Source organism: Physeter macrocephalus, chromosome 2 (genome assembly GCF_002837175.3).
Source record: "Physeter macrocephalus isolate SW-GA chromosome 2, ASM283717v5, whole genome shotgun sequence".
NCBI classification, from domain to species: Eukaryota; Metazoa; Chordata; class Mammalia; order Artiodactyla; family Physeteridae; genus Physeter; species Physeter macrocephalus.
The window spans coordinates 20481911-20501992 of record NC_041215.1 but is presented as its reverse complement, the minus strand read 5'-3'; the positions used below and the strand labels follow the sequence as shown (position 1 = coordinate 20501992).

Below are 20082 nucleotides of genomic sequence, written 5' to 3'. Positions count from 1 at the left end.
GAGCCCGCGCTCTAGAGCCCGCGAGCCGCAACTACTGAGCCCACGTGCCACAGCTACCGAAGCCCGCGCTCCGTAACGAGAAGCCACCGCAACGAGAGGCCCGCGCGCTGCATCGAAGAGTAGCCCCCACTTGCTGCAACTAAAAGGAAAGCCTGCGCACAGCAACGAAGACCCAACGCAGCCAAAAGTACACAAATAAATAATAAAAAAAATAAACGATTTCTGAGCCGACTCCCAAGCACACTTGTGCCACTAGAAGCAGCACATGTGTATGAACACCTGAGGAGCTGTTCGGCTGTGGAAAAGGGACGGGAGACATCTCTCCACATACAGCGATACAAGGCCCCAACAGACTACGTGCGTGGAAACGACACAGGCCTTGGGCTATCCGGCCCTCAGCGCCAGAGCCCTGCTCGTGGCCCCTTTCTCTCAGAACCAACTGTGGAGTTCCTGGCGGTCTGGTGACCTGGCCAGTCAGTTGTGGTTACACATGGAGACCTCTGAGCAAATCAGGATGCCTTATCACAGGCCAGCTTGGATACGGCCCAGAGCGGCCAACAGCCCACGTGCCCGGTGAGGCCCTGAGAAGCTTCGCGTGCGGCGTACCCCCTGCCCCATCGCCGACGGACCTCAAGTGCTGGCGCCTCGTCAGAGGGACTCCTCCGGGCGGGGTTGTCAGGCGAAGCCGATGTCGCTGCCCCCGGGCAATCTGCCGGGACACTGACCCCGTTGGTGCCGCTGCTCGGGACTGTGGGGAGAAAAGGACAGCAGGCGTCTCAGAGGTCAGCCCGGGCCACCTTAAGCACCGCTGCCTTCTACCATTTGGGCTGACAGTGTAATGTCTCCTTCTTAAAGGAAAGGATCTGGAATCAATACTGAAAGTCACAAATTCTTAGGTTAGAAAAACCCAAACCCAAAACTGAAACCTCAAAAAAGAAAGAATCCTTTATCGCTTATTCCACAAAGAACCATGTGAATTTTCAATTTATTTAGAAATACTACTACTTAGGCAAAAAAAAAAGAAAATATATTTGGGGAATAATTATGAGTTTTATAAAACTAGTTTTACTAATAGAGTCTTTCTTCTATGCACTTTCTCCTTTAAACAGCTGAGATTATGTGACAAGTACAACTTTAAATCTGGCTTTGCTTAGTATTAGACCAAAACAATTTTCCATGTAATTAAAACCCTTCAGAAATATTAACTATTTTTGCTCCCGATGAAGAGCTCTTGAATTGTAGGGAAAGATTAAGAGGAAGAGAAGAAAAGCTAATCAGTATTAAGAAAATTAAGGATAAACTGAAAACCCCACCCTGTGTGGATATAATGGAAATATGGTTCAGGTCTCTTAGACATACAGAGCTGAGTTTTGCCTGCAAACACACAGGGACACATCTGGGCCGCTCAGGGCCGGGGGGCCAGCTCTCAGGAGGCCACTGGAACTGCCTGTCTTCCAGGCTAATTGGGGATTTGAGGGCTTGTTTCCCCAGCACTCTATTTCCCAGGGCGTTCAGCGGACGAGGCCAAAGCCACCTGTGCCGTGACGCGGCCGTGCCCTGACATGTGAGCCTGGGAGGGGCCAGGGCCGAGTCACTCACCGGTTTGTGAGAGCGCCTTTGGCTGCGGGGCTTGTAGCACTGCTGGGCGAAGCACGCTCCGCTGCTGCTCCTTGGGCTTCTGGCTCGGCAGACCTGGGGACAGAGGTCGGCTTGCCCGGGCCCTCCAACCGCAAGGGCAGAAATGCAACCCACCCCCACGCCGGCTCTCAGGCACTTTACAGAAAAATTCACCCCAGCAACCCATCTGACGTCCCTCCCGGGCTAGACTCTACAGGGAAGCATACTGAAAAAATTAAAAACCCAAGGTATTTTCTTTACGGTTAGACATACAAATTCTGGCTATTGTTATTTTTATATGTGATTAAATGAAACCCCCATGAAACTGATCATGTCTGCAAATTAATCCAGTGAGTACAGGAATGCTACAGGGGGGACCAAGAGACAGCTGTTCTCAAGCATGGGGCTCGAGGGTCAAGGGCAGACGGCGAGGGGAAAGCAGCGAAGCCACAGTTCACCTCTCCAAGTTTAGGACCCTGCCAGGGGGTCACGTAAAGGTACCCCTTGCACCTGCTTCTCAAAACGCCACGCTGAGAAAGTCCCTCTGCCAAACATACAGCGCAAGGACCACGAGAACGCTCCCGGACCTGCAAGGGCTTCCCGCCGGATGTGACGTGTCTCGATGGCGCGAGTGCCGGGCCCCGCTCACTAGCGGCTGCTCTGCTACTCGGGGTTAACGCTGTGGGCAGAACGCTCAGCAGAGACAGTCTCACAACGGAGCTACTGCCGGGCACGGAGCCCGAACGCCACCCACCAAGCAGGGCCTGCTCCCTCGCTGCCACCTCCTCGGCACAGCGGGCTCACAGGCAGGAGAACCTCCCTGGTCCGACGGGCTCTTTCCAGTGGTGTCCCAGTGCTCACGTGTCAGAAAAGTGAGCCCAGACCGCACTGGCACGCAGAGGCCGCAAGGCGGCCACTCTGTGCTCCTCCTTCAAGGCGGACACCCACCTGCACTGGGTGCCTGGCCGTGGATCAGGGTCGGCGGCTTCAACCGGAATCCACTGCTCTTTTCCTCTACAAGCATAAGAGAAAAAAAAAAAAGCGGGCCTGCCTGGGGTGGGGCAGCAAAGCTAGGAGGGACCAGGGGCAGAAGAGGACTGCGGTCTGGGCTTCAGTGGCCATGGGCCTGGGGAACTAGGGAAAATGTTTCCAAGTTAAAACAGAAGAGCAGAGGCCCATCCAATCCCGTCTGTAAGGGAGGAGGCTGAGGGCTGCAGGCAGCGTTGGCCCTGGGGTGAATTGCTGGCAACAGAAAACTGGAGGGCGTGTGTGGGGCTGGTCAAGCTGCAGTCCACCCACCCAGCTACCTGCTGGGGCTGAGAGCTCGGAGGCTGGGCTGTGCTCGCGGGCCCCGAGGAGTATCAGGGAGCCACAGAGTTCTGGTCCCTGGGACCCAGCTCCCTTTCCAGGAGGACATGCCTGTAATCAGGAGAAGCTTCTCTACTACCAGCAGACCTCTGAGAAATGAGATGCATTTTCTGTGAAAGATCAAAGGTGGCAGTCGACAGGCTCTCTCCAGATGTGCCCAGAGTGCGTGCGGCTAATGAGGGCGCTGGGAGGCCCAGGAGGAGGAGGCGGGGCCTCCCTCAGGAAGAAGTCTGGGATGGACAACTATGCAGAGCTGACAAGCACAGGGGCTCAAAGCCTGGTTTCAGCTCAGCCACCAGTACACACAGATCCCTTAATCCCTGCACCCTGGTGACTCTGCCCATCTCAGGGGGCGGGGGACACAGTCTAATGCATTCCCTGATTGGAAGGATCAGGATAAAAAGCCTTGTGACTCCAACAGGACACGTCTGTCCCCAGAAAAGCCCAGGGACAGCAGCACTTTGGGTCCCAGAGGCAGCCTCACTTTTGTGCTAAGGTCCAGCCCATGGGGGAAAAAACCCCTTTTCGGGTCATAGGGAACAAGATCAATACAGAGAAATCACTTGCGTGTTTTTACACACCAGCAGCGAGCAATCCGAAAGTGAAGAAAACAATTCCATTTACGATAGCACCACAAAGAATATAATACTTGGGAATAAACTGAACCAACGAGAACTACAAAACATTGTTGGAAGGAAGCGAAGACTTAAATAAATGGAAAGATACCCCAAAAGGCCACACAGTGTATGACTCCATTTACATGAAATGTCCAGAGCTGGCAAATCCACGGAGACAGAAAGTCGATTTGTGGTTGCCAGGGGCTGGGAAAGACAAAGTGGGGAGTGACTGCTCAAGGGCATAGGGTCTCTTTTTGGCGTGACAAAAATGTTCTAAAATTAATTATGGTGATGGGTGCACAACTCTGTAGATACACTAGAAACCCTTCAACTGTACACAAAAACACCACCACAAACACACCTGGTCAGCCCACACTTTCAGGTATGAAACAAAATCAAATCAGGATTCCCAAAACGGGGGGCTTCCCTGGTGGCGCAGTGGTTGAGAATCCGCCTGCCAATGCAGGGGACACGGGTTCGAGCCCTGGTCCGGGAAGATTCCACATGCCACGGAGCAACTAAGCCCGTGCACCACAACTACTGAGCCTGCGCTCTAGAGCCTGCGAGCCACAACTACTGAAGCCCATGCACCTAGAGCCCGTGCCCCGCAACAAGAGACGCCACCGCAATGAGAAGCCTGTGCACCGCGACGAAGAGTAGACCCCCACTCACTGAAACTAGAGGAAGCCCACGTGCAGCAATGAAGACCCAACTCAGCCAAAAAAAAAAAAAGAAAAAAAAGAAAAAAGAATTCCTAAACAGGAAGGCCCTCTTCCTGCGGGCTATGTGTTGGTGAGCCAAACTGCTCTCCTTGGGCAAAAACAGGTTTACAATAAGTAACTCTCACTGCTAGCTGGCATGAAGGAGCTGATCCCGACGGGCTCTGGGGAGCCTGCGCTGGTGGAGCTAGTGTCTCTCCCGTAGAGGGGTCGTTAACACCACACTCGGGAGAGCCAGACAGCACAGGATGCAGGGGAGGACACGTTGCCAGATGTTCCTTTTGGGAAGGGAAATACTGAATTACATTTTCAAAGCTCAGGATTATTCAGAAGGTGATTGGCAATTTAGAAACATTAAAAAAAACTGCGATGAAATTCGTAATTCAGATGATTTTAAAAAGCCCTTAGAGCCGGCATTGCAGTGTTCACACTGGGGCTAGAGACTGCTCTCACCGGCCTGCTCTGACCGTTGGACCCCTGGGGCTGATCAGGCTAACCAGCAGGGGCGACAGGCCTGGAGAGTCACTGCTATTGACCCCGAGCACTGGGCCCAGTGCCTGGCTCACCCCAAGGATGCACAGGACATCCACGCTGAATGCTGCGGTGAATGGACACACAGACGGGCGTGGGTGCCACACTCGCAATGGCAACCAGGGACTCGGGACAGCAGGGCCCAGAGCAGCAGGGAGGGTGCCTACAGGGCTGCGCACCCTGGAGGTCCTGCCACAAGCCCTGTCTGCACTGAAACAAACGTGGTCTCTTCTCATGGCCTCCGGAAGCTCACTTTTCCTGCAACGCAGTCAGGGTGCAGTGAAGAGGCACCGCCTGACGGCCAGAGCCCATCACAGGGGTGCAGGGTCACGTCAACGTCACAGGGGCGCACAGGCCGCCGTACCCGTGTCTTCTCAAGGGCACATGCACAGCCCCCCGTGAGCTTGCTGTGGGGCAGCCTCCGTCCTCTGAATCACGCCTGAAGCAAGCAGGCTTCTTTTGTGCCCCACCTCAGAGAGACCCAGGTGATGAGGGAACTCCGGATTTAACCAGGAAGACAGATCAGAATTTAACCTGGTGTGTACCACAGGCTAAAAAGAATCTGAGAGAAGGCAGCTTGGCGGGGGCTTGAGCGATGAGTAAGTGCATTGAGGACAAAGGGAGCCAGGTTTGTTACTGTCAGAAAAGAGGCAGAAATACGAAGGGGGGGAGGTGGGGCTACAATGAACCCTGTTGGTGCTGGAAGCACCCACCCGAACCGGGGGTGACCTATACAAGCAGACAGAACAGCAGAGACACAGAAACACGTGCAGATGTGAGTGTGTGTATGCGAATAGGTCTACGTATGTCTATGCTCCTGGCTGTGTGTGTTCTCAGCTCTGGGCACGGAGAGGGCCTGGGAGCAGCGACAGTCCAACGACGACCAGCACGCAGAGCACTCAGATCTTGGTCTCTAGAGACCACTCTCCACTAAGCAGAACCAGGATCCCCTTGAGGAAAGGGAGGGAAGAAGATGAGCCTGGAACCCCTTATGACAGAAAGAAAAGGACATGCTCGAAAGAATGATGCGGACATGGCCACGGGGCACAGGCTTGACGCGGCTCCCGGCGGCCAACTGTGGGATGATTAAAATAAACTGATGGTGAAGATAAAATCTGAATGTTAAGGTAAACACTAATAACAACAGATTATAACCCACTGACTAAAACAGGAAGGCAAACATCCATGTGGATCTAGTAAACGCGTGAGCAAGCGAGTGGCGGAGAAGAGCTCTGTTGTCCAGCAGAGTGCCGACCGACAAGAGGCAGAAAATCCCCGCCCGGCCATCACCAGAGTAGTAGCTGCTCCCAGCAAGAAAACATCTCTGGAGGCTAACACTGCAGCAAAAAGCAAGAGGAGGAATGAGATTTTCCAATCTCAAAGTATCTCTCCAGAAAATATTAATCAAAGGGTGAAAAATGACTTTTCAGCGGAGAACCTGGGCAGGCTCCGCCCTAATCAAGTAACAGGGCAGTAAACACCATGAGTCACCTGCTATGGTGCGCAGGAAGCACACAGCTTCACCTCTGTGGTGTTCTAGCCCCCAAAGGTAAGTTGGTCCAGTCACCGGGAAACAGCGGGAAAGCCAGATTGAAGGCCTTCTCCAATGTAACCGGCCTGCACTCTGAAAGGTCATAAAAGCCGAGGCAAGCCCGAGGGACTGTTGCAGATATGTGATGTGTGAGCCAGGATCTGATGCCTTTGCCATGAAGGACATCACTGGGATGCCCGGGGAAAATCGTACGGGGTCTCTAGGTAGAGAGATAGAGAAGTGCTTTACCATTCTTAAGTGTTACATTTTTTCCCACAAAAATTAAAGCTAAAAAAAATGAGGCAGGCAGGCAAGGAGCTAAGAATAAGAAGTTCACTCTGCAGAGCGGCTGAGCCAGTCTATCACCGCTGCACGCGGCAGCGGGTCCAGGGGCCGGGCTGTGGCAGGCCTCAGAGGCAGGTCCGAGTTCCCTGCCTTGCTCAGGGCTGCCCTGCTCTCAGTGCTGCAGGATAAAGCTTTCGGGGAAGAAGCGGGAGTGAGGCCGTCGCTCAGAGACCTCGGGGGCGAGCATGAGATTCCTGACAGACCTCGAGGGCTGGCTTCGGTGATCATCCACCACGGCTGACACGGCCCCCGCGGTTCAGAACGTGACTCGCTAGGCCAGTGCCCAGGTCTTCCTAAGGACCCCTAAAAACCAAGCTCCTCTTCATGCCCCGTGAGGGGGGTCAGCTCAAAACAGTTTGCCTTTAGAGTCAAAATGAATTCAACTGTTTGAAACAGTGTCATCAAATCAACCCTCAAAGTTCTAACAACTTGCCTCTTCCCTCGACAGTGCCCTTGTGCCAGAGTATGACTGATCTAGCAGAGCTTTTGAAGTCGGCAATGAATTTATATAAGGCAGGTTGGGTTACAGAATTCGGATGGTTACACTCGCTCATTAAATCTTTTATGAGGAATTTCAGCCACGTGGGATAAACTTTCAGGAAATCTTGGAGTTGGTTCTCTAGTGAGACCAAAAAAGGAAAGCTCCACATTCTTCAGAAAGGATCAAGCTATTTTCCTTACAGTTTTAAGGCTCTGATTAAATATATTTATCTAAACAGATCTAAGTAATGTTAATTCATGTGAGAATTTAATACACAGAGAAGGGGTCTGGAAAATTACATAAACTTCAGAGTGGTTACCACTGGGATGGCAGAGTGCGTGGGAAATGGAGAGGTGGATTCTTTTACTCTATGTATTTCTGAGTTTTTAATGATACAAATGTATTATTTGCGTAAACTTTTGAAAAATGAGTAGTATACTTCATTACAGTTTTTTTTTGTTTTTGCTTGTCTCTCTCTCTCTTTTTTTTTTTTTTAAAAAAGGACTTGAAACTCCTTGTAACCAGGCCCTGTTCGTAGAAACAGAAATTAAGGGCTGATGAAGCCTGCCTCACACGATTCCAAACCTGTGCAGTGAAGAGTTGGGGAACCTTTAGGAACTGAAAAAGAAAGCTGCCTTCAAATCACCCATTCCCGTTTAAGACCTTGCTTTTCATCCCAGGAAACCCCCAGAGACCGGCCGAGAAAGGTAAAGGGACGCAAGGGCTCACCTGGTTCTGAGTCAGAATTGCCTGCAGATGGCTCGCAGAAGGTGGATGGCATAAAAACATTGTTTTTTGATACTGTCAACAAGGAGGTGCAGGCAGGGGAGGGAACAAGAGGAAAAACAGCGTGAGTAGGCAGGGCAGATGTGCACAGGATCACTTCTCCCACCTGAGGGGTCGTCTCCAGGCCCCACCGTTGGGGAAGGGGGGTCAGCACTGTGAACCTGGCCTTTGGCAACTCCCAGCAAAAGTGAAACCCTGGGACTCTTTCTAAAGCAAAAGAGAGGTGGGCGTCCAGTGGAACAGCCTGAATCTGTCTGGTATCTAGCAGTCGACTCTGGCCTGCTGTGGCCACCTGCCTCGTCCTTGCGCCCCTGTGGGAGCAGCCAGGAGGGAAGAGGACGCACGGGATGTTCCGAGTCTCCCCTGGGGCCAAGCCTCCGGCCCTGCTCCTTGTCACCAGTCGGGGCTTGGCTGGCTGCAGATCCCCTCCCCTCACCTGTTGAGGATCTTGTAAAATCAACTGCTTCCCGGGTTGTGGGCCAGGCAACAAGGCAGTGGGGCTGAAGATCTAACTGTGCGGACAGAAGGCAGCTAGCTAAGTGGAAACAGAGTGCGGCGCAAAGGCCTCCAAACGTGGGACTGCTCGTGGCTCCACTCCCCTGATGGCTGAGCGCGGAGCATCCCCCAGGTGGTGATGCGCGAGAGAGGGCTAACGCCTGCTGGTCCTCTACCCCTTTAGCCTTCGGTCACAGCACAAACCACCTCCTCTCTTCTCTGCTGCACCTTCTCGATGCACAAAGTGCGGTTCAGCAGTGGGCGGTGAGCGGGAAGGAGTACGATCCACGGCCAGGAAGGGGACGCTCCCTCCTCCTGTAGTAAGGCTCACGTGACAAGCGTGCAGAGGTCCTTAGAAAAAGGACGTAACCGCAGCCTGCACTGTACACCGCCCGGACGGCTCCTCAATGCCTGGCTAGCAAATGACAGTGCCTCTATTCGTGGCTGGGGGGGGTCTCCCGCAGTTGTGAAAAAGGATGAGGCAATGTCCAAAACAAGTGTTACAGGGATGATCGTTAAGAGGACACTCACTTTCTACACTGTACATTCCTGTGCCGTTCGCATTATTCTTGGAAGCAGAAACAAAGCTTCCAGGAGTGTCTTTTTTTCCCTTAAAGTGATATCCTTAGGGCTCACACTTGTAAATGTTTTACATGAATTCCCAAGAATGAACTTCAAGCTGGGGAACTCGAGAGTGTCTGTAAGCCAGCACCGCAAACAGCACAGGGCAATGCCGGAGTGGACGGAGCCAGGACCGGGGCGGGAGTAGGGAACCCTGCCGCAGCTTTTACGCTCCAAGGCGCAGGGGTGTACCCAGGCTTGCAGAGCCCCCCGCTAAGTAGTCCCAGTATCTCCCTCTACCCCAGGAACCCGCCTCTTCCCTGCACCAGCCTGTGTCCACCAGCTGGTCTGCTGGCCTGTGTGTGTGTGTGCAGACTTGGCCCCAGGCTGGAGCTTCCAAGCCCTTGGGCCCAGCCACATCCAAAGGGACAAGGTCCCAGCCTGGCCAACCCTTCCAGGCTCCCCCAATCCCCCTCGTCGGGGAGCTCACAGTATTCCACCACCAAAGCGCCTGCTGGGGCCACTGGACTCCCTCCTGTGTACCGTCTCTGTGCGTGTCTGGGCTTCTCAACTGGCCCACTAGGCTCTAGGCACACGGCTGAAGGGCCAGGAGGACACTCCATTTTCCCCACCTTCAGTCAACACATAGCCAGCGGCCCTTGCAACGTGGACATGCGCTTAATGGTCAGAGCCCCGACCAGGGCCCTGACGGTCCCTTTCAGAGGGACGATTTCTTCGCAAGCCTTGCTTATTAATAGTCTACTAGGTCCCAACCCTCCAGACGGGGGCACCTGTGCTACCCTCGGGGCACACTCCAGGCTCACTCCTGACGGAGACTGAGTTAATTCTAACAGGATGTGCACAGGGGACAGACAGGGGTGTGAGGCGCTGGAGGGGAACAGCGGGCTTGGAAACACAGGTGATTTCACCATCTAACAAAGGGCTGCAACTGTTACCTGATTGTGAAGGCGGGAATTGCGTTAAAGAGGATGTTCTTTCTCGCTTGACAGGAGGGCAGTAATTTCCATCTTCTCGGTCAGAATCTACAGAAAATGAGGAGGAGGAGAAAAATCAGGCCACTTCCACTTTTACAACCAAAGCTGGTGAAACATTTGAGAGATTTCCTCACCTTCTCCACCTTCGGGGCTGGAGCCTCCGGCTGACCTCTGAAACAAGAACACATGTAAGGGCAGTCAGAGAGGGCCGCGCGGCCCAGGGCCCGGCAGCTCCTGACTTCTGCCACAAACGGATCCCGAAACGTAGCACTGAGGGCGCGTGGCCTGGGCTCAGTCACCCAGGTCACAGACAGGCTTTCAACCTAATTGTCAAAAATCCCCCATGAACCTTACGCCTCTGCCTCACCAGGCCTCGTGCCAAGGAATCCTCTTAATGGCTGGGAATGCGTTCCCAGCACAGGATCGGTTTCCGTGTTTCTCCACCGGGTACAGCTAACTGGCGTTCCCCCACCCCAGCCCCCCAATTCAAACAGTGAAGCTGGATCTGGCCAAGTTCACTTTTCCAAGAGCTGGAAAGCGACCCTCTCTGCACCCTGAAGGGCTGCAGGACCGCTGACACTGGCTGCGTGACACTGGGTCATGGTGGTTCCCATTCCTGGCCCTGGCACATCCCATGGTGTGGAACTCTGTTTCGAGGTGGGCTGTTATTTCCAGAGCAGCCGAGAGATTTGAAGCCTTGGGCCAAAGTGTTCAGAACCGAATCCCCAGGTACAACAGCTCAGACCGCAGAACCCACCGAACAATCATCAGCTGAGAGAGAAAGGTGGCTGAAGAATCTCCTCCTTGACAACCTTTAATTTTAGAATGCTAACGAGCAATTAAGAAGCTTATGATGAGCCCCGCCCCATGTGGGATAATACACAGTCCCTGCTGTACATCCCCTCTCAGGGACTTGAGATTCTTCAGAACTAAGCAGCCAAAAGCAAACTTTGAAGGGTGAACATCACCACCCCCGCCCCCGGGTCACCGGTTTAAGAGCAAGCAGGGGAGCCAATTTTCTTATTTTTCAGGAAAGCCCCTCAGGAGTCAAGTTTAGCCAAAGGAGGACCACCTGCCTCGAGGAGCTGTTAAGGATTAAATGAGATGAGGCATGGAAAAGGTCTTGGCAAGCTGCAAAGCCGTGTGTAAAAGCAGTAACTGCTGTAAATAAGAAAACTGCAGACGAGGAGCCGGGGGACTTCCTAGAGCTGGGGCGGCACTTTCCCTGTAAAGGGCCAGAAAGTATTTTCAGCTTCACAGGCCCCATTCGGGACACACCTTGTATATTGTTTGTTTTTACAATCCTTTAAAACACCATCTTAGCTTGCAGGCTGGACAAAAACAGGCAGGGGGCAGAGTTTGCAGACCCATCCTAAAGGACAGTGAGAGCCTGGACGGTAAGAAAACGACCCCAACCTGGCCTTCCCCCCGAACCCCCCCATCAGAGACCATCCACCAAAATGCCTGGGAAACACGAAACCCTCCTAACACAACAGGGGCTCAATACGTGAACATATCATGGGGCTCAAAATGAAATAAAATACCCAAGGGTCCAGCAGGCTGGCTCTACATGAGCGCAAAACAGTGGCCAGAGCTCAAGCTCAGAGCATGAAGGCACTAAATCCTGCTCTCGAAGGCTTGCCAAGCCTAGTCGGCTTCTCCTAGCTCTGCCATGTCCTAAACCTGAAACGCGGGGCAAATTATTTCACCGGCCCAAGCTTCCCCTTCCTCGCTTGGAAAATGGCGGGGCCAGCGCTTCCTCCGTAGGGAGGGAGGTGCAGGGGGGCAGTGGGCTAAGCAGGCAGTGCCGCGTGGTTCACACCTGGATAGGCCACGCTCTCCCAGCCAGCTCACCGCCTCGGGATGTCATACTTCGGGGCAGTGCTGGGGGAGGTGGGAGAGCCAGGTGAGGGACCAAGGGACCCTTGGAGGGGTGGAGAAGAGGGTCTTAGCATGGGGGGGCCCAGAGAGGTGCTCTTGCAGTGCTGTCATTCTTCGGGGCCCAGACTGGCATCTGACAGAACAGAGCCATGTCACCAGCACATCGGGTGTTCCTCTCGGACGCTCCCCTGCCCTGGGTGACACCATGAAGGTGCAGGCTCCGGGCCCCTCCCTCCTGCTCCTCCACAGCAGGCCTGGCCATCCCCAGCCCAGCCCTCGCCCTCAAGTCCCATCCTCGACTGCCCCCCAACCCCGCCTTTTCACTCAACAAGCATCTCAACTCTCCCAAACCCACCCATGGCAGCCTCTGGGGCCTGTGGGATCTGCTGCTTCCTGAATGACTTCTGGCACCTGGAAAATGGCCACCCCCCTGCCTCTGTAGACACTGCTCCCTCACCCACGGACACCGTCCCTTCCCTCGCCCCCCAGATGAAAACCCCTCAGGCCGTGGCCTCACCGCTCCCTGCATTTCTCCACGGCTCTCACTCCAGTCGTGGGTCGGTGTCAGGGTCCCCCTCTAGCCTCTAAGTTCCAGAAGGGTATGGCCCCAGCACACAGCGGGGCTCGACTGGCCTGTGTTCAGTGGAAGCACCCGGATTCCAGGCTCTCTATGGGCCATGGAGAAGCCGCCAAGGCATGTGTCCTCCAAGTTACACACAGAGCAATGGACCCGAAAGCTGTGAGGCCAGAGCGTCCTCCTGTTTCTCAGCTGCTGGGGAGGACAGTTCTCTGTCACCTCAATCTCAAGAGGACCCCCGCCTTTCTTCTTGGCTAGCTAGGTTAATTTCCACATGTGTGAATTTCTGAGCATTCCTTCTGCTATGGATTTCTAATTTTATTCCATTGTGGTCAGAGAAGACTCTGTAATTTCAATCCTTTTAAATCTACTGAGACTTGTTTTGTGGCCTAGTGAGTGGTCCATCCTGCAGCTTCCTGCATGCCCCTGAGAGGACCGTGTACCCTGCAGCTGCTGAAGTCCTCTCTGTCCTCGTCCTGCTTCTGTCTGGATGTTCTAGCACCTGAACATGAATGTGGAGCACTGAGGTCTCCAACAATGTACTGGATTGTCTATTCTCCCTTCATTCTGTCAGTTTTTGCTTCGTGTATTTTGGGGCACTTTTAACAACACTTAACTTCCTCGCCTCTGCCAGTGACACCCCAAACCTCTCAGGGATCTGGGTCTCCTTGAAAATTTGATGGGTGCTAGGAGCCTTTCCCCAGAAAAGTACCCAGACCTCAGGGGCTGCAGCCCCGCCTCTTGGGGCCCAGGACTGCTGAGGCCGGGCGGCCTCCTGCAGCACTGGGCCCCCTTCGTCCATCACACTCCAGCCTTGCTGTCTCCTTCCTATCTCCTGAACATGTCAACCCTGTTCCTGCCTCAGTGTTCCTTCTTCACGTGCTACTTGCACAGCCATCCCTGACCACCTCCAAGGTGAACCCCTGCTCACGGGCTACCCCATCACCCAGCAAGCAGGAGAAGCTCCTCTCCACCCTACCCTCCAGCCTCTCTTGGGCCTCTGCCCTGTTTAGTGCATCACAGTTGGATGTGCTCTAATGTGTCCATCTGTTGTTTGTCTCCTGCTACCATGAGGCCCTACCCTGTCTGTTCTGCTCACAGCTCATACACCCCACACCCAGGACACTGCACAAAAGACGCTCAGCAAGTATCTACTGTACAAATGGAGCCTGTCCTCCGCCACAGCCCCTTTGGTGACCTGGAGAAGAAAGGGCACCTGGCCAGACAAGATCAGATACTCCTAGACCCCTGACCCCAGGAGACTCTCAAATCCACGCTCCGAGTCTATTCTAAGACCCACCCCACAGGCATGTGGCAGGCCTCTTGGTCCTGGAAAAGCTGGGAGGCTAAGGCCTGCAAAGGACGACACAGGAAGATTCCCCAACTGGGAGGACCTTCCAGAAGCTGCTGGAACTTCCTGTGGGGTCTGAAACAGCCGACTCAGAAGCAGTGAGGAAAGTGATGCCAGCAACTCTCCTCAATAGGAACTAGGGCAAGGAAGCAGGAAGACAGACTGCAAAGCGAAGTCATTTCTGCTTGCCTTTGGAGCCTACTTGACAGCTAAAAACCCTCCACCACTGCCCATGCGAGAAGCAGCCTGCCCCCTGCTCCTGCCAGGGAAGGCCTGAGCTTGCCGTCTGGGCCTGGCTGCCTCGTGCTGTCTTCCCCCAAAGCAGGAAAAGGCCTGGTGTGCAGCAGCTCCCCTTCAACCCACACAAGGCCAATGCCAGCTCCAGACACTGTCCTTGGACACAGCAGCCTGGGGGGCAGGACCTCTTCCATGTCAAAGTGGTCTGGGGGCCACCCCTCGCCCCAACCAAGGGAACAGCTCTTCAGGGGTCAGTCTAGAACAATGCCTGGGACACTCATGGAGTCAGGCCTTGCAATCCCAACTCCTTGGAGCCCAGAAGGCTGCAGCCAAAGCTCAGGAGCCACTGCTCCAGGGACTCCTGTGAGGAGGATTTTAAGAGCAGGCTTTCAGGATCTGCGCTTCTGGGCAGGAGCGAGGACAGAGCAGGGTGTGGAAGCCCCATTTCCTCCTCTGCTTCCTACCACTGCAGAAGCCACCACTCAAGGATTGGGGCTTCAGGATGACACCCCGGGGACGCTGGGACCAGCACCCTTTAGGGATGCCATGACGAAAATATCCCCAACGAACACTTACATAAGGAGGCCGAAGAGAAAGAAGACCAAAGAGAACACTTCAACTTATTTTTCTGGTGCTGGTGAACGAATGAAGTGGACGGCAGCCAGGCCGCGGCCTAGCGAGCAAGCCCGCCCTGACTGCGCGCTGCAAGGTGGCCTGAGTCCCGCCAGCGGGTGGGGCAGGCAGCGCAGTCCTCTCCCCTCAGAAGACACTGGAACCTCAGGGGAAGCAGCTCATTCTGTGAGGTGCATAAGTCCCTGTTGCCAAGTACAAAATAGGAGGGAATGCCTAACCCAGGATGGGACCACAGGTGTGAGAAGCTTCTGATCTTGGTGTAAAGGATGAAACAATGAAAATTACGATCGTTAACTGAATCACTTTGCTGTACACCTGAAACCAACACAACATTGTAAATCAACTATGTTTCAATAAAAATTTAAAAAATCAATAAATACAATTATGACTGTAAAAAAAAAGGGGGGGGGGCTTCCCCTGTGGTGCAATGGTTGAGAATTCGCCTGCCGATGCAGGGGACACGGGTTCGTGCCCCGGTCCGGGAAGATCCCACGTGCCGCGGAGCGGCTGGGCCCGTGAGCCGTGGCCCGTGAGCCTGTGCGTCTGGAGCCTGTGCTCTGCAACGGGAGAGGCCACAACAGTGAGAGGACCGCGTACCACAAAAAAAAAAAAAAAAAAGAAAATTACGATCGTTCACTTTGCTAAGGCTTGCACCACACCCCCCCACCAAACATGGCTCTCATGAGGCTGCCTGGCGTGGCCTTGAGAGGACAAGGCTGCCAGGCCAGTCCAGGAGGAGGGGAGGGAGCTGAGTCACAGACATAGACAAATGGGCAGTGAGCAGGAATGAATGGTGCTGCCTTCCTGCCCTCCCGGAAAAGACCAGAAAGCAAGACCATGTCAGGGAAATTCCTTCCAGAAAATGCCAGACACCGTTTGGCCTGCCTGGGACTCAGTGATTCCCCATTTGGAAGGCCCAGTTAGAAAGCCCGCTGCTGGACTTCCCTGGTAGCGCAGTGGTTAAGAATCTGCCTGCCAGTGCAGGGCACACGGGTTCGAGCCCTGGTCCAGGAAGATCCCGCATGCTGCGGAGCAACTAAGCCTGCGCGCCACAACTACTGAAGCCCACGTGCCACAACTACTGAAGCCCACGCACCTAGAGCCCGTGCTCCTCAACAAGAGAAGCCACCGCAATGAGAAGCCTGCGCACCACAACAAAGAGTAGTCCCCGCTCGCCGCAACTAGAGAAAGCCCGCGCACGGCAACGGTGACTCAACGCAGCTAAAAATAAAAAATATAAATAAATAAATAAATTTTAGAAAGCCCACTGCTGGGCCTGCAGGAAAATGGATGCCTGGGATTAAAAGTCACTTAAGGGGTGTCCTTGCCCTCATGTGGACCACAGGCAGATTCACTGCTGTTTATTCTGTAACTGAGGGAACCAGCTCAGAGATTTTTACCAAAAAGGCAGACACCGAAAAAAGTAAAAGAGAGGTGGCCTCCCAAGATGTGAATGCTGGGCAGGGGCGGGGCGGAACGAGGGTCAAACCCCGTGCAGATGCCAGAGGATGAGGGGCTGGGTCCAGACTCTTTCTAAGCTTCCTGCTGGGTCTCATAAACATATTTCAGGCTCGGCAGTGCCTTGGTGCAGAGCTTCAGTCTGGTAGACTTCAGCCAGCCTCCAAGTGAGCACTAGGAACGCTCGCTCTCTCCGGATCAAACGGACAACTTAATCTGGATGTGGTTTGGTCTCCTTCAAGCTGCCTTGTGAGAGCCAGGAAGTCTGATATATTGAGACTTTTTCCTGGTACTGAGTCTTCAATGGCCAGAGTTCTGATGAGACTGAAAGACGATAAGGGCCCTTTATAGGCAACAATTCAGAGAGCCACTATTTATTATAAAGAATTTGCAGCTTTACACTCGCCCAAGGGATCGTGGAATAAAGAACAGACTAAACGTGAGGGATGAGACCTGTCGGGTAACATGTGGGTGTTTCCTGAACTCCAGTGTGGTACAGAGCAAGCTCCAAATCTGCTCTGATGCAAAAGCAACTAGTCTGAGTTAGCCACAGAAACATCTCAGCCCGGGAAGAAGCTGGGCTCAGGTTCCATCTGCCTTGATCTATGCCCTAACTGACCTTAAAAACAAAGGTTACTTTGCCTGGATGCCTAATCAGCAGAGAAAGCCCTGGTTGGCTCAGAGCCGTCACAAGTGATGTGATGGTCACGCTGCTGGGATTTCTGACAGAGCTGGGATGCCCACAGTTACGCGCGTGTATGTCAAGGGCACGGCCTTGGCCGCGACGCTGGTACACTCAGAAGCTGCCTCCCCCAGCCCCGACTCTCTCCCACGTGACGTAACAACCATCCCCAAGCTCCCTGCCATCGCACTTGACCTTGCATTTGCCAGTCGGGACACTGCTTGAACGTGTCGGAATTAGAGTCTCTGACCCACAGTCCAAAAGAATTGAGGAGCCGAGCTCCACCGGCCAGGCCTCAGAAATCACCGTCTGGACCGGTCACAGCCCGAAGGCGAGGCCCCCAGGGTGCTTCCCGCACAGGCCTCGTCTCACCAAGTGGTCGTTAGAAGTAAGGGGCCAGAAAGAGCCTCGCTTCTGGAAGGGCAGTTGCCATGACACAGCCTCTATTGTTTGCCACCCTCCACTGAAAACCCTCAACCTCTTCAGCGGGAGATTCTCCTTCAACTGTGCTTTTCAACCCAGGCAGCAGCAGAAGGGCCCGGTCTCCTGGGCAGATCCACACAAAGATCACCTGTTCTCAGGGAACTGAAAACATGTACCTGCAAAGGCCGAAGACATGAAACTCATAACGCCCAATCTAGGAGAAGGTTCCAGCAGCTGCTCTGCCTCCAACCCCGAAAGCTGAAAAGCCTCTGAATTCTTGCCGTCAGCCCTCGTGTGAGGACCGCGCTCCCAGAACTCTCTGGTGTAAGCACCTCGGGCCGGAACCTCTCGTGGGCTTCCTTACCCCAAGCCCACTTCTATGCCACGCAGGACTCCCCCATACCCCACCCCACACAGGGAAAGCCTGTTTCTTCTTTTCCCACCATACACCGATTCCTCCAGAACGTTAAACTTTGGCTCCAACCTCACCTTGGCTGAGTATCACTTCTTCCTGCGTATCGCAGGGTCTGGTGGCTCTAACTGAATTTTAGTGGCTTCCTTAAGGACACAGGAGACTGGTGATGGGACACAGGGAACCGCTAAAGGTCTGGGGTAAGGCCTGGGATTGTGGCACCCTGCAAGGCTGCCCAGGGTTCGGTGTGGCAGAGCAGGATCCTCTGTTTTCTTGAGAGTCATCTTTCCCTGTCATGAGAACGGGGGACTCTGTCACTAGGCACCGAGAGGACGAGGTTTTCGATCCTGAATGCAGGCTAATGTTTACCTTTCCCAATTTATCAAACTCCAAAAACTCAAGACATTTCTTGTTCTGGAGAGCTCACAATCTTCTCCACCTATAATCTTCAAAAGCCTTCTGAATACAAAGATAAAGGGCTCAAGGGATTCCCTCTGGATTCAAAGGAAGAGTCTCTTCTTCTTCCTGCTTTGGTTGAAGACAAGCAGCTCGTGGCCCGACCACAGTCCATACACAACCGGGCTTGCAAAGCAATCTGCGGTAGATACCTTTTCCTATGGGTCAAGGAAGCTGGAGCCTTCCGTGTTTCTAAGATACTGAACTTGAATGCCCAAATTCAGGGAGAGGAGAAGGGGAAATGGAAGGAGGGAGAAGGGGCCGAATTTGATGCGGAAGGTTCTACCCTACTACTCAATTCCTCTTTTGACCCCTCGCCTCTTTCAGGAACCAGGACTAGCTTCTGGCTATGGGTAAATGTTCCCCCAGCTAGAAAAGTCTCCATGTGAAAGGGGACTTCCTCTTTCCTGACTTCTTGGCAGCAGGAATTAAAGGGAGCCTCTGTCGTCTTTTCAGTTATCATCAGCTGCTGACAACCTGGGGTGTGGATCTGAGGGGCCCAGAGGGAAAGGGGCCAGTCTGGGTTGGGAGCCCCGGGCCGTGGGATGCCGGGTGGAGGTGGACTTACCCCTGCCAGTTCTCGTGGAAAAGGAAGAAGCTGGGCTTCAGGAGCGCTGGCTGAAGCGCTAGCGGGGGCAGGAAGCTCTAGGGCATGCTCACCAGCTGACTCGGGGTGACCCGTGCCATGGTGGGGGGTCTCAGCCTCCCCCCGAGGCTCCTCTCCCGAATCCGACAAGTCTTTTTGCTCTGCAGAGGACTGGGAGCAAAAAAGACAATTTTCCTTCAATGTAAATAAAGCCAGCAACGCGGGGCAGGGGAGGGGGGCAGGGGAAGGTCTGGAGATGCTCGACCTTCAGCAGCTCCTGCCCGGGAGGTCGGGCCAAGAGAGCCGGCACATGCTACAGCGTTCTGCTCCACAAAGCCAGCCCTCCACACTGACAAGGGCAGTGAACGTGGACCTGCTGCTGTCGGACCTGGCAGGGAGCTCTGAGGTGTGCAAGAAGTTGGACCCTCCTTTTGACAACTGCAAGGTGGCCCCTGTGGCACAGAGACCCTCTGCTGATGGCAGCGAGTGAGGAAACACACCCATGTGACCAAGACGGGGGCGGTGCCTCTAGCAGAGGGGAACAGGGGCCATTGTGTCAAACTGTCCCCAGGGCTTAATAACCCATCCACTCTAACATACTCGTGAGGGAAGGTGGGCGCCAGCACCCTGTCTGGCCACTGGTGGAAGAGCCAGGGCGGCGGGGCCAAGGCTTCTGCACTGGCTGTGGCCCCGCCAGCACCTTCCCATCTTGGCCGCTTAAACCCGAGAGGAAGGGAACACTTTCTTGCTCGGCGAGCGCAGGTGTGGGGTGACCCTGCGAGCTGGCAGACACACAGAGAGCCGGTTTTGTATCAGCGGACAGGTGGGTGGAGCTCCGGCTGAAGGAGGGAGCCCCTCGGCCTAGAATTCTCCCAGGCTCCCCCCGAACATCCCGGGCCAGGGCTTATCTAGAAAACAGCCAGGGTAAGGGGAAGCCGGTGCCCGAAGTCTTTGTCCTCAAAAGCACAGACCCCGGCCCCCCCGGCATCATTTGAGGTGGTTCTTGGGATTCTGAAGGGGCTTCCGTGGGCCGAGGGCTCTGTGGCCAAGACTCTTCTTGAGAGGTGCATTACAAAGCTGGTGTCCTGGAATAAATACATGGGCTCCGGGCCCCAAGCCTCCCGCCTGGCATTGTCCACCACACGTTTCTCTCGCCTTGTGAACTAAATGACCACGGGTCCACCCTGTCTCCCTGCAGACACGGCTGTGTTCTTCCTGCCTGTGAAGTGACTGAAACCTCTTTAGATAGCACTTGGGACTATTTTTAAATGTGTGAGCCTGCTAGATGAAAGGAACTACATAGAGAATTTTAAGAGAACTTTCAAACATTCTTAGGAAAA

General features: G+C 54.1%; 1 protein-coding gene across 1 annotated transcript in view; it reads right to left on the bottom strand.

Annotated features, from left to right (window-relative positions):
* Positions 1-509: 509 nt before the first annotated feature.
* Positions 510-20082, bottom strand: part of LOC102983340 (ran-binding protein 3) — a 42531-nt gene continuing 22958 nt past the window's right edge. Inside the window, exons 3-9 of the mRNA XM_028495332.2 lie at positions 18725-18913; positions 10181-10217; positions 10008-10094; positions 7939-8010; positions 2566-2631; positions 1600-1692; positions 510-748 (exon numbers count right to left, since the gene is read on the bottom strand). Of these exons, the coding sequence (XP_028351133.2) occupies positions 510-748; positions 1600-1692; positions 2566-2631; positions 7939-8010; positions 10008-10094; positions 10181-10217; positions 18725-18913 (783 nt within the window). The remainder of the gene's footprint in view (positions 749-1599; positions 1693-2565; positions 2632-7938; positions 8011-10007; positions 10095-10180; positions 10218-18724; positions 18914-20082) is intronic.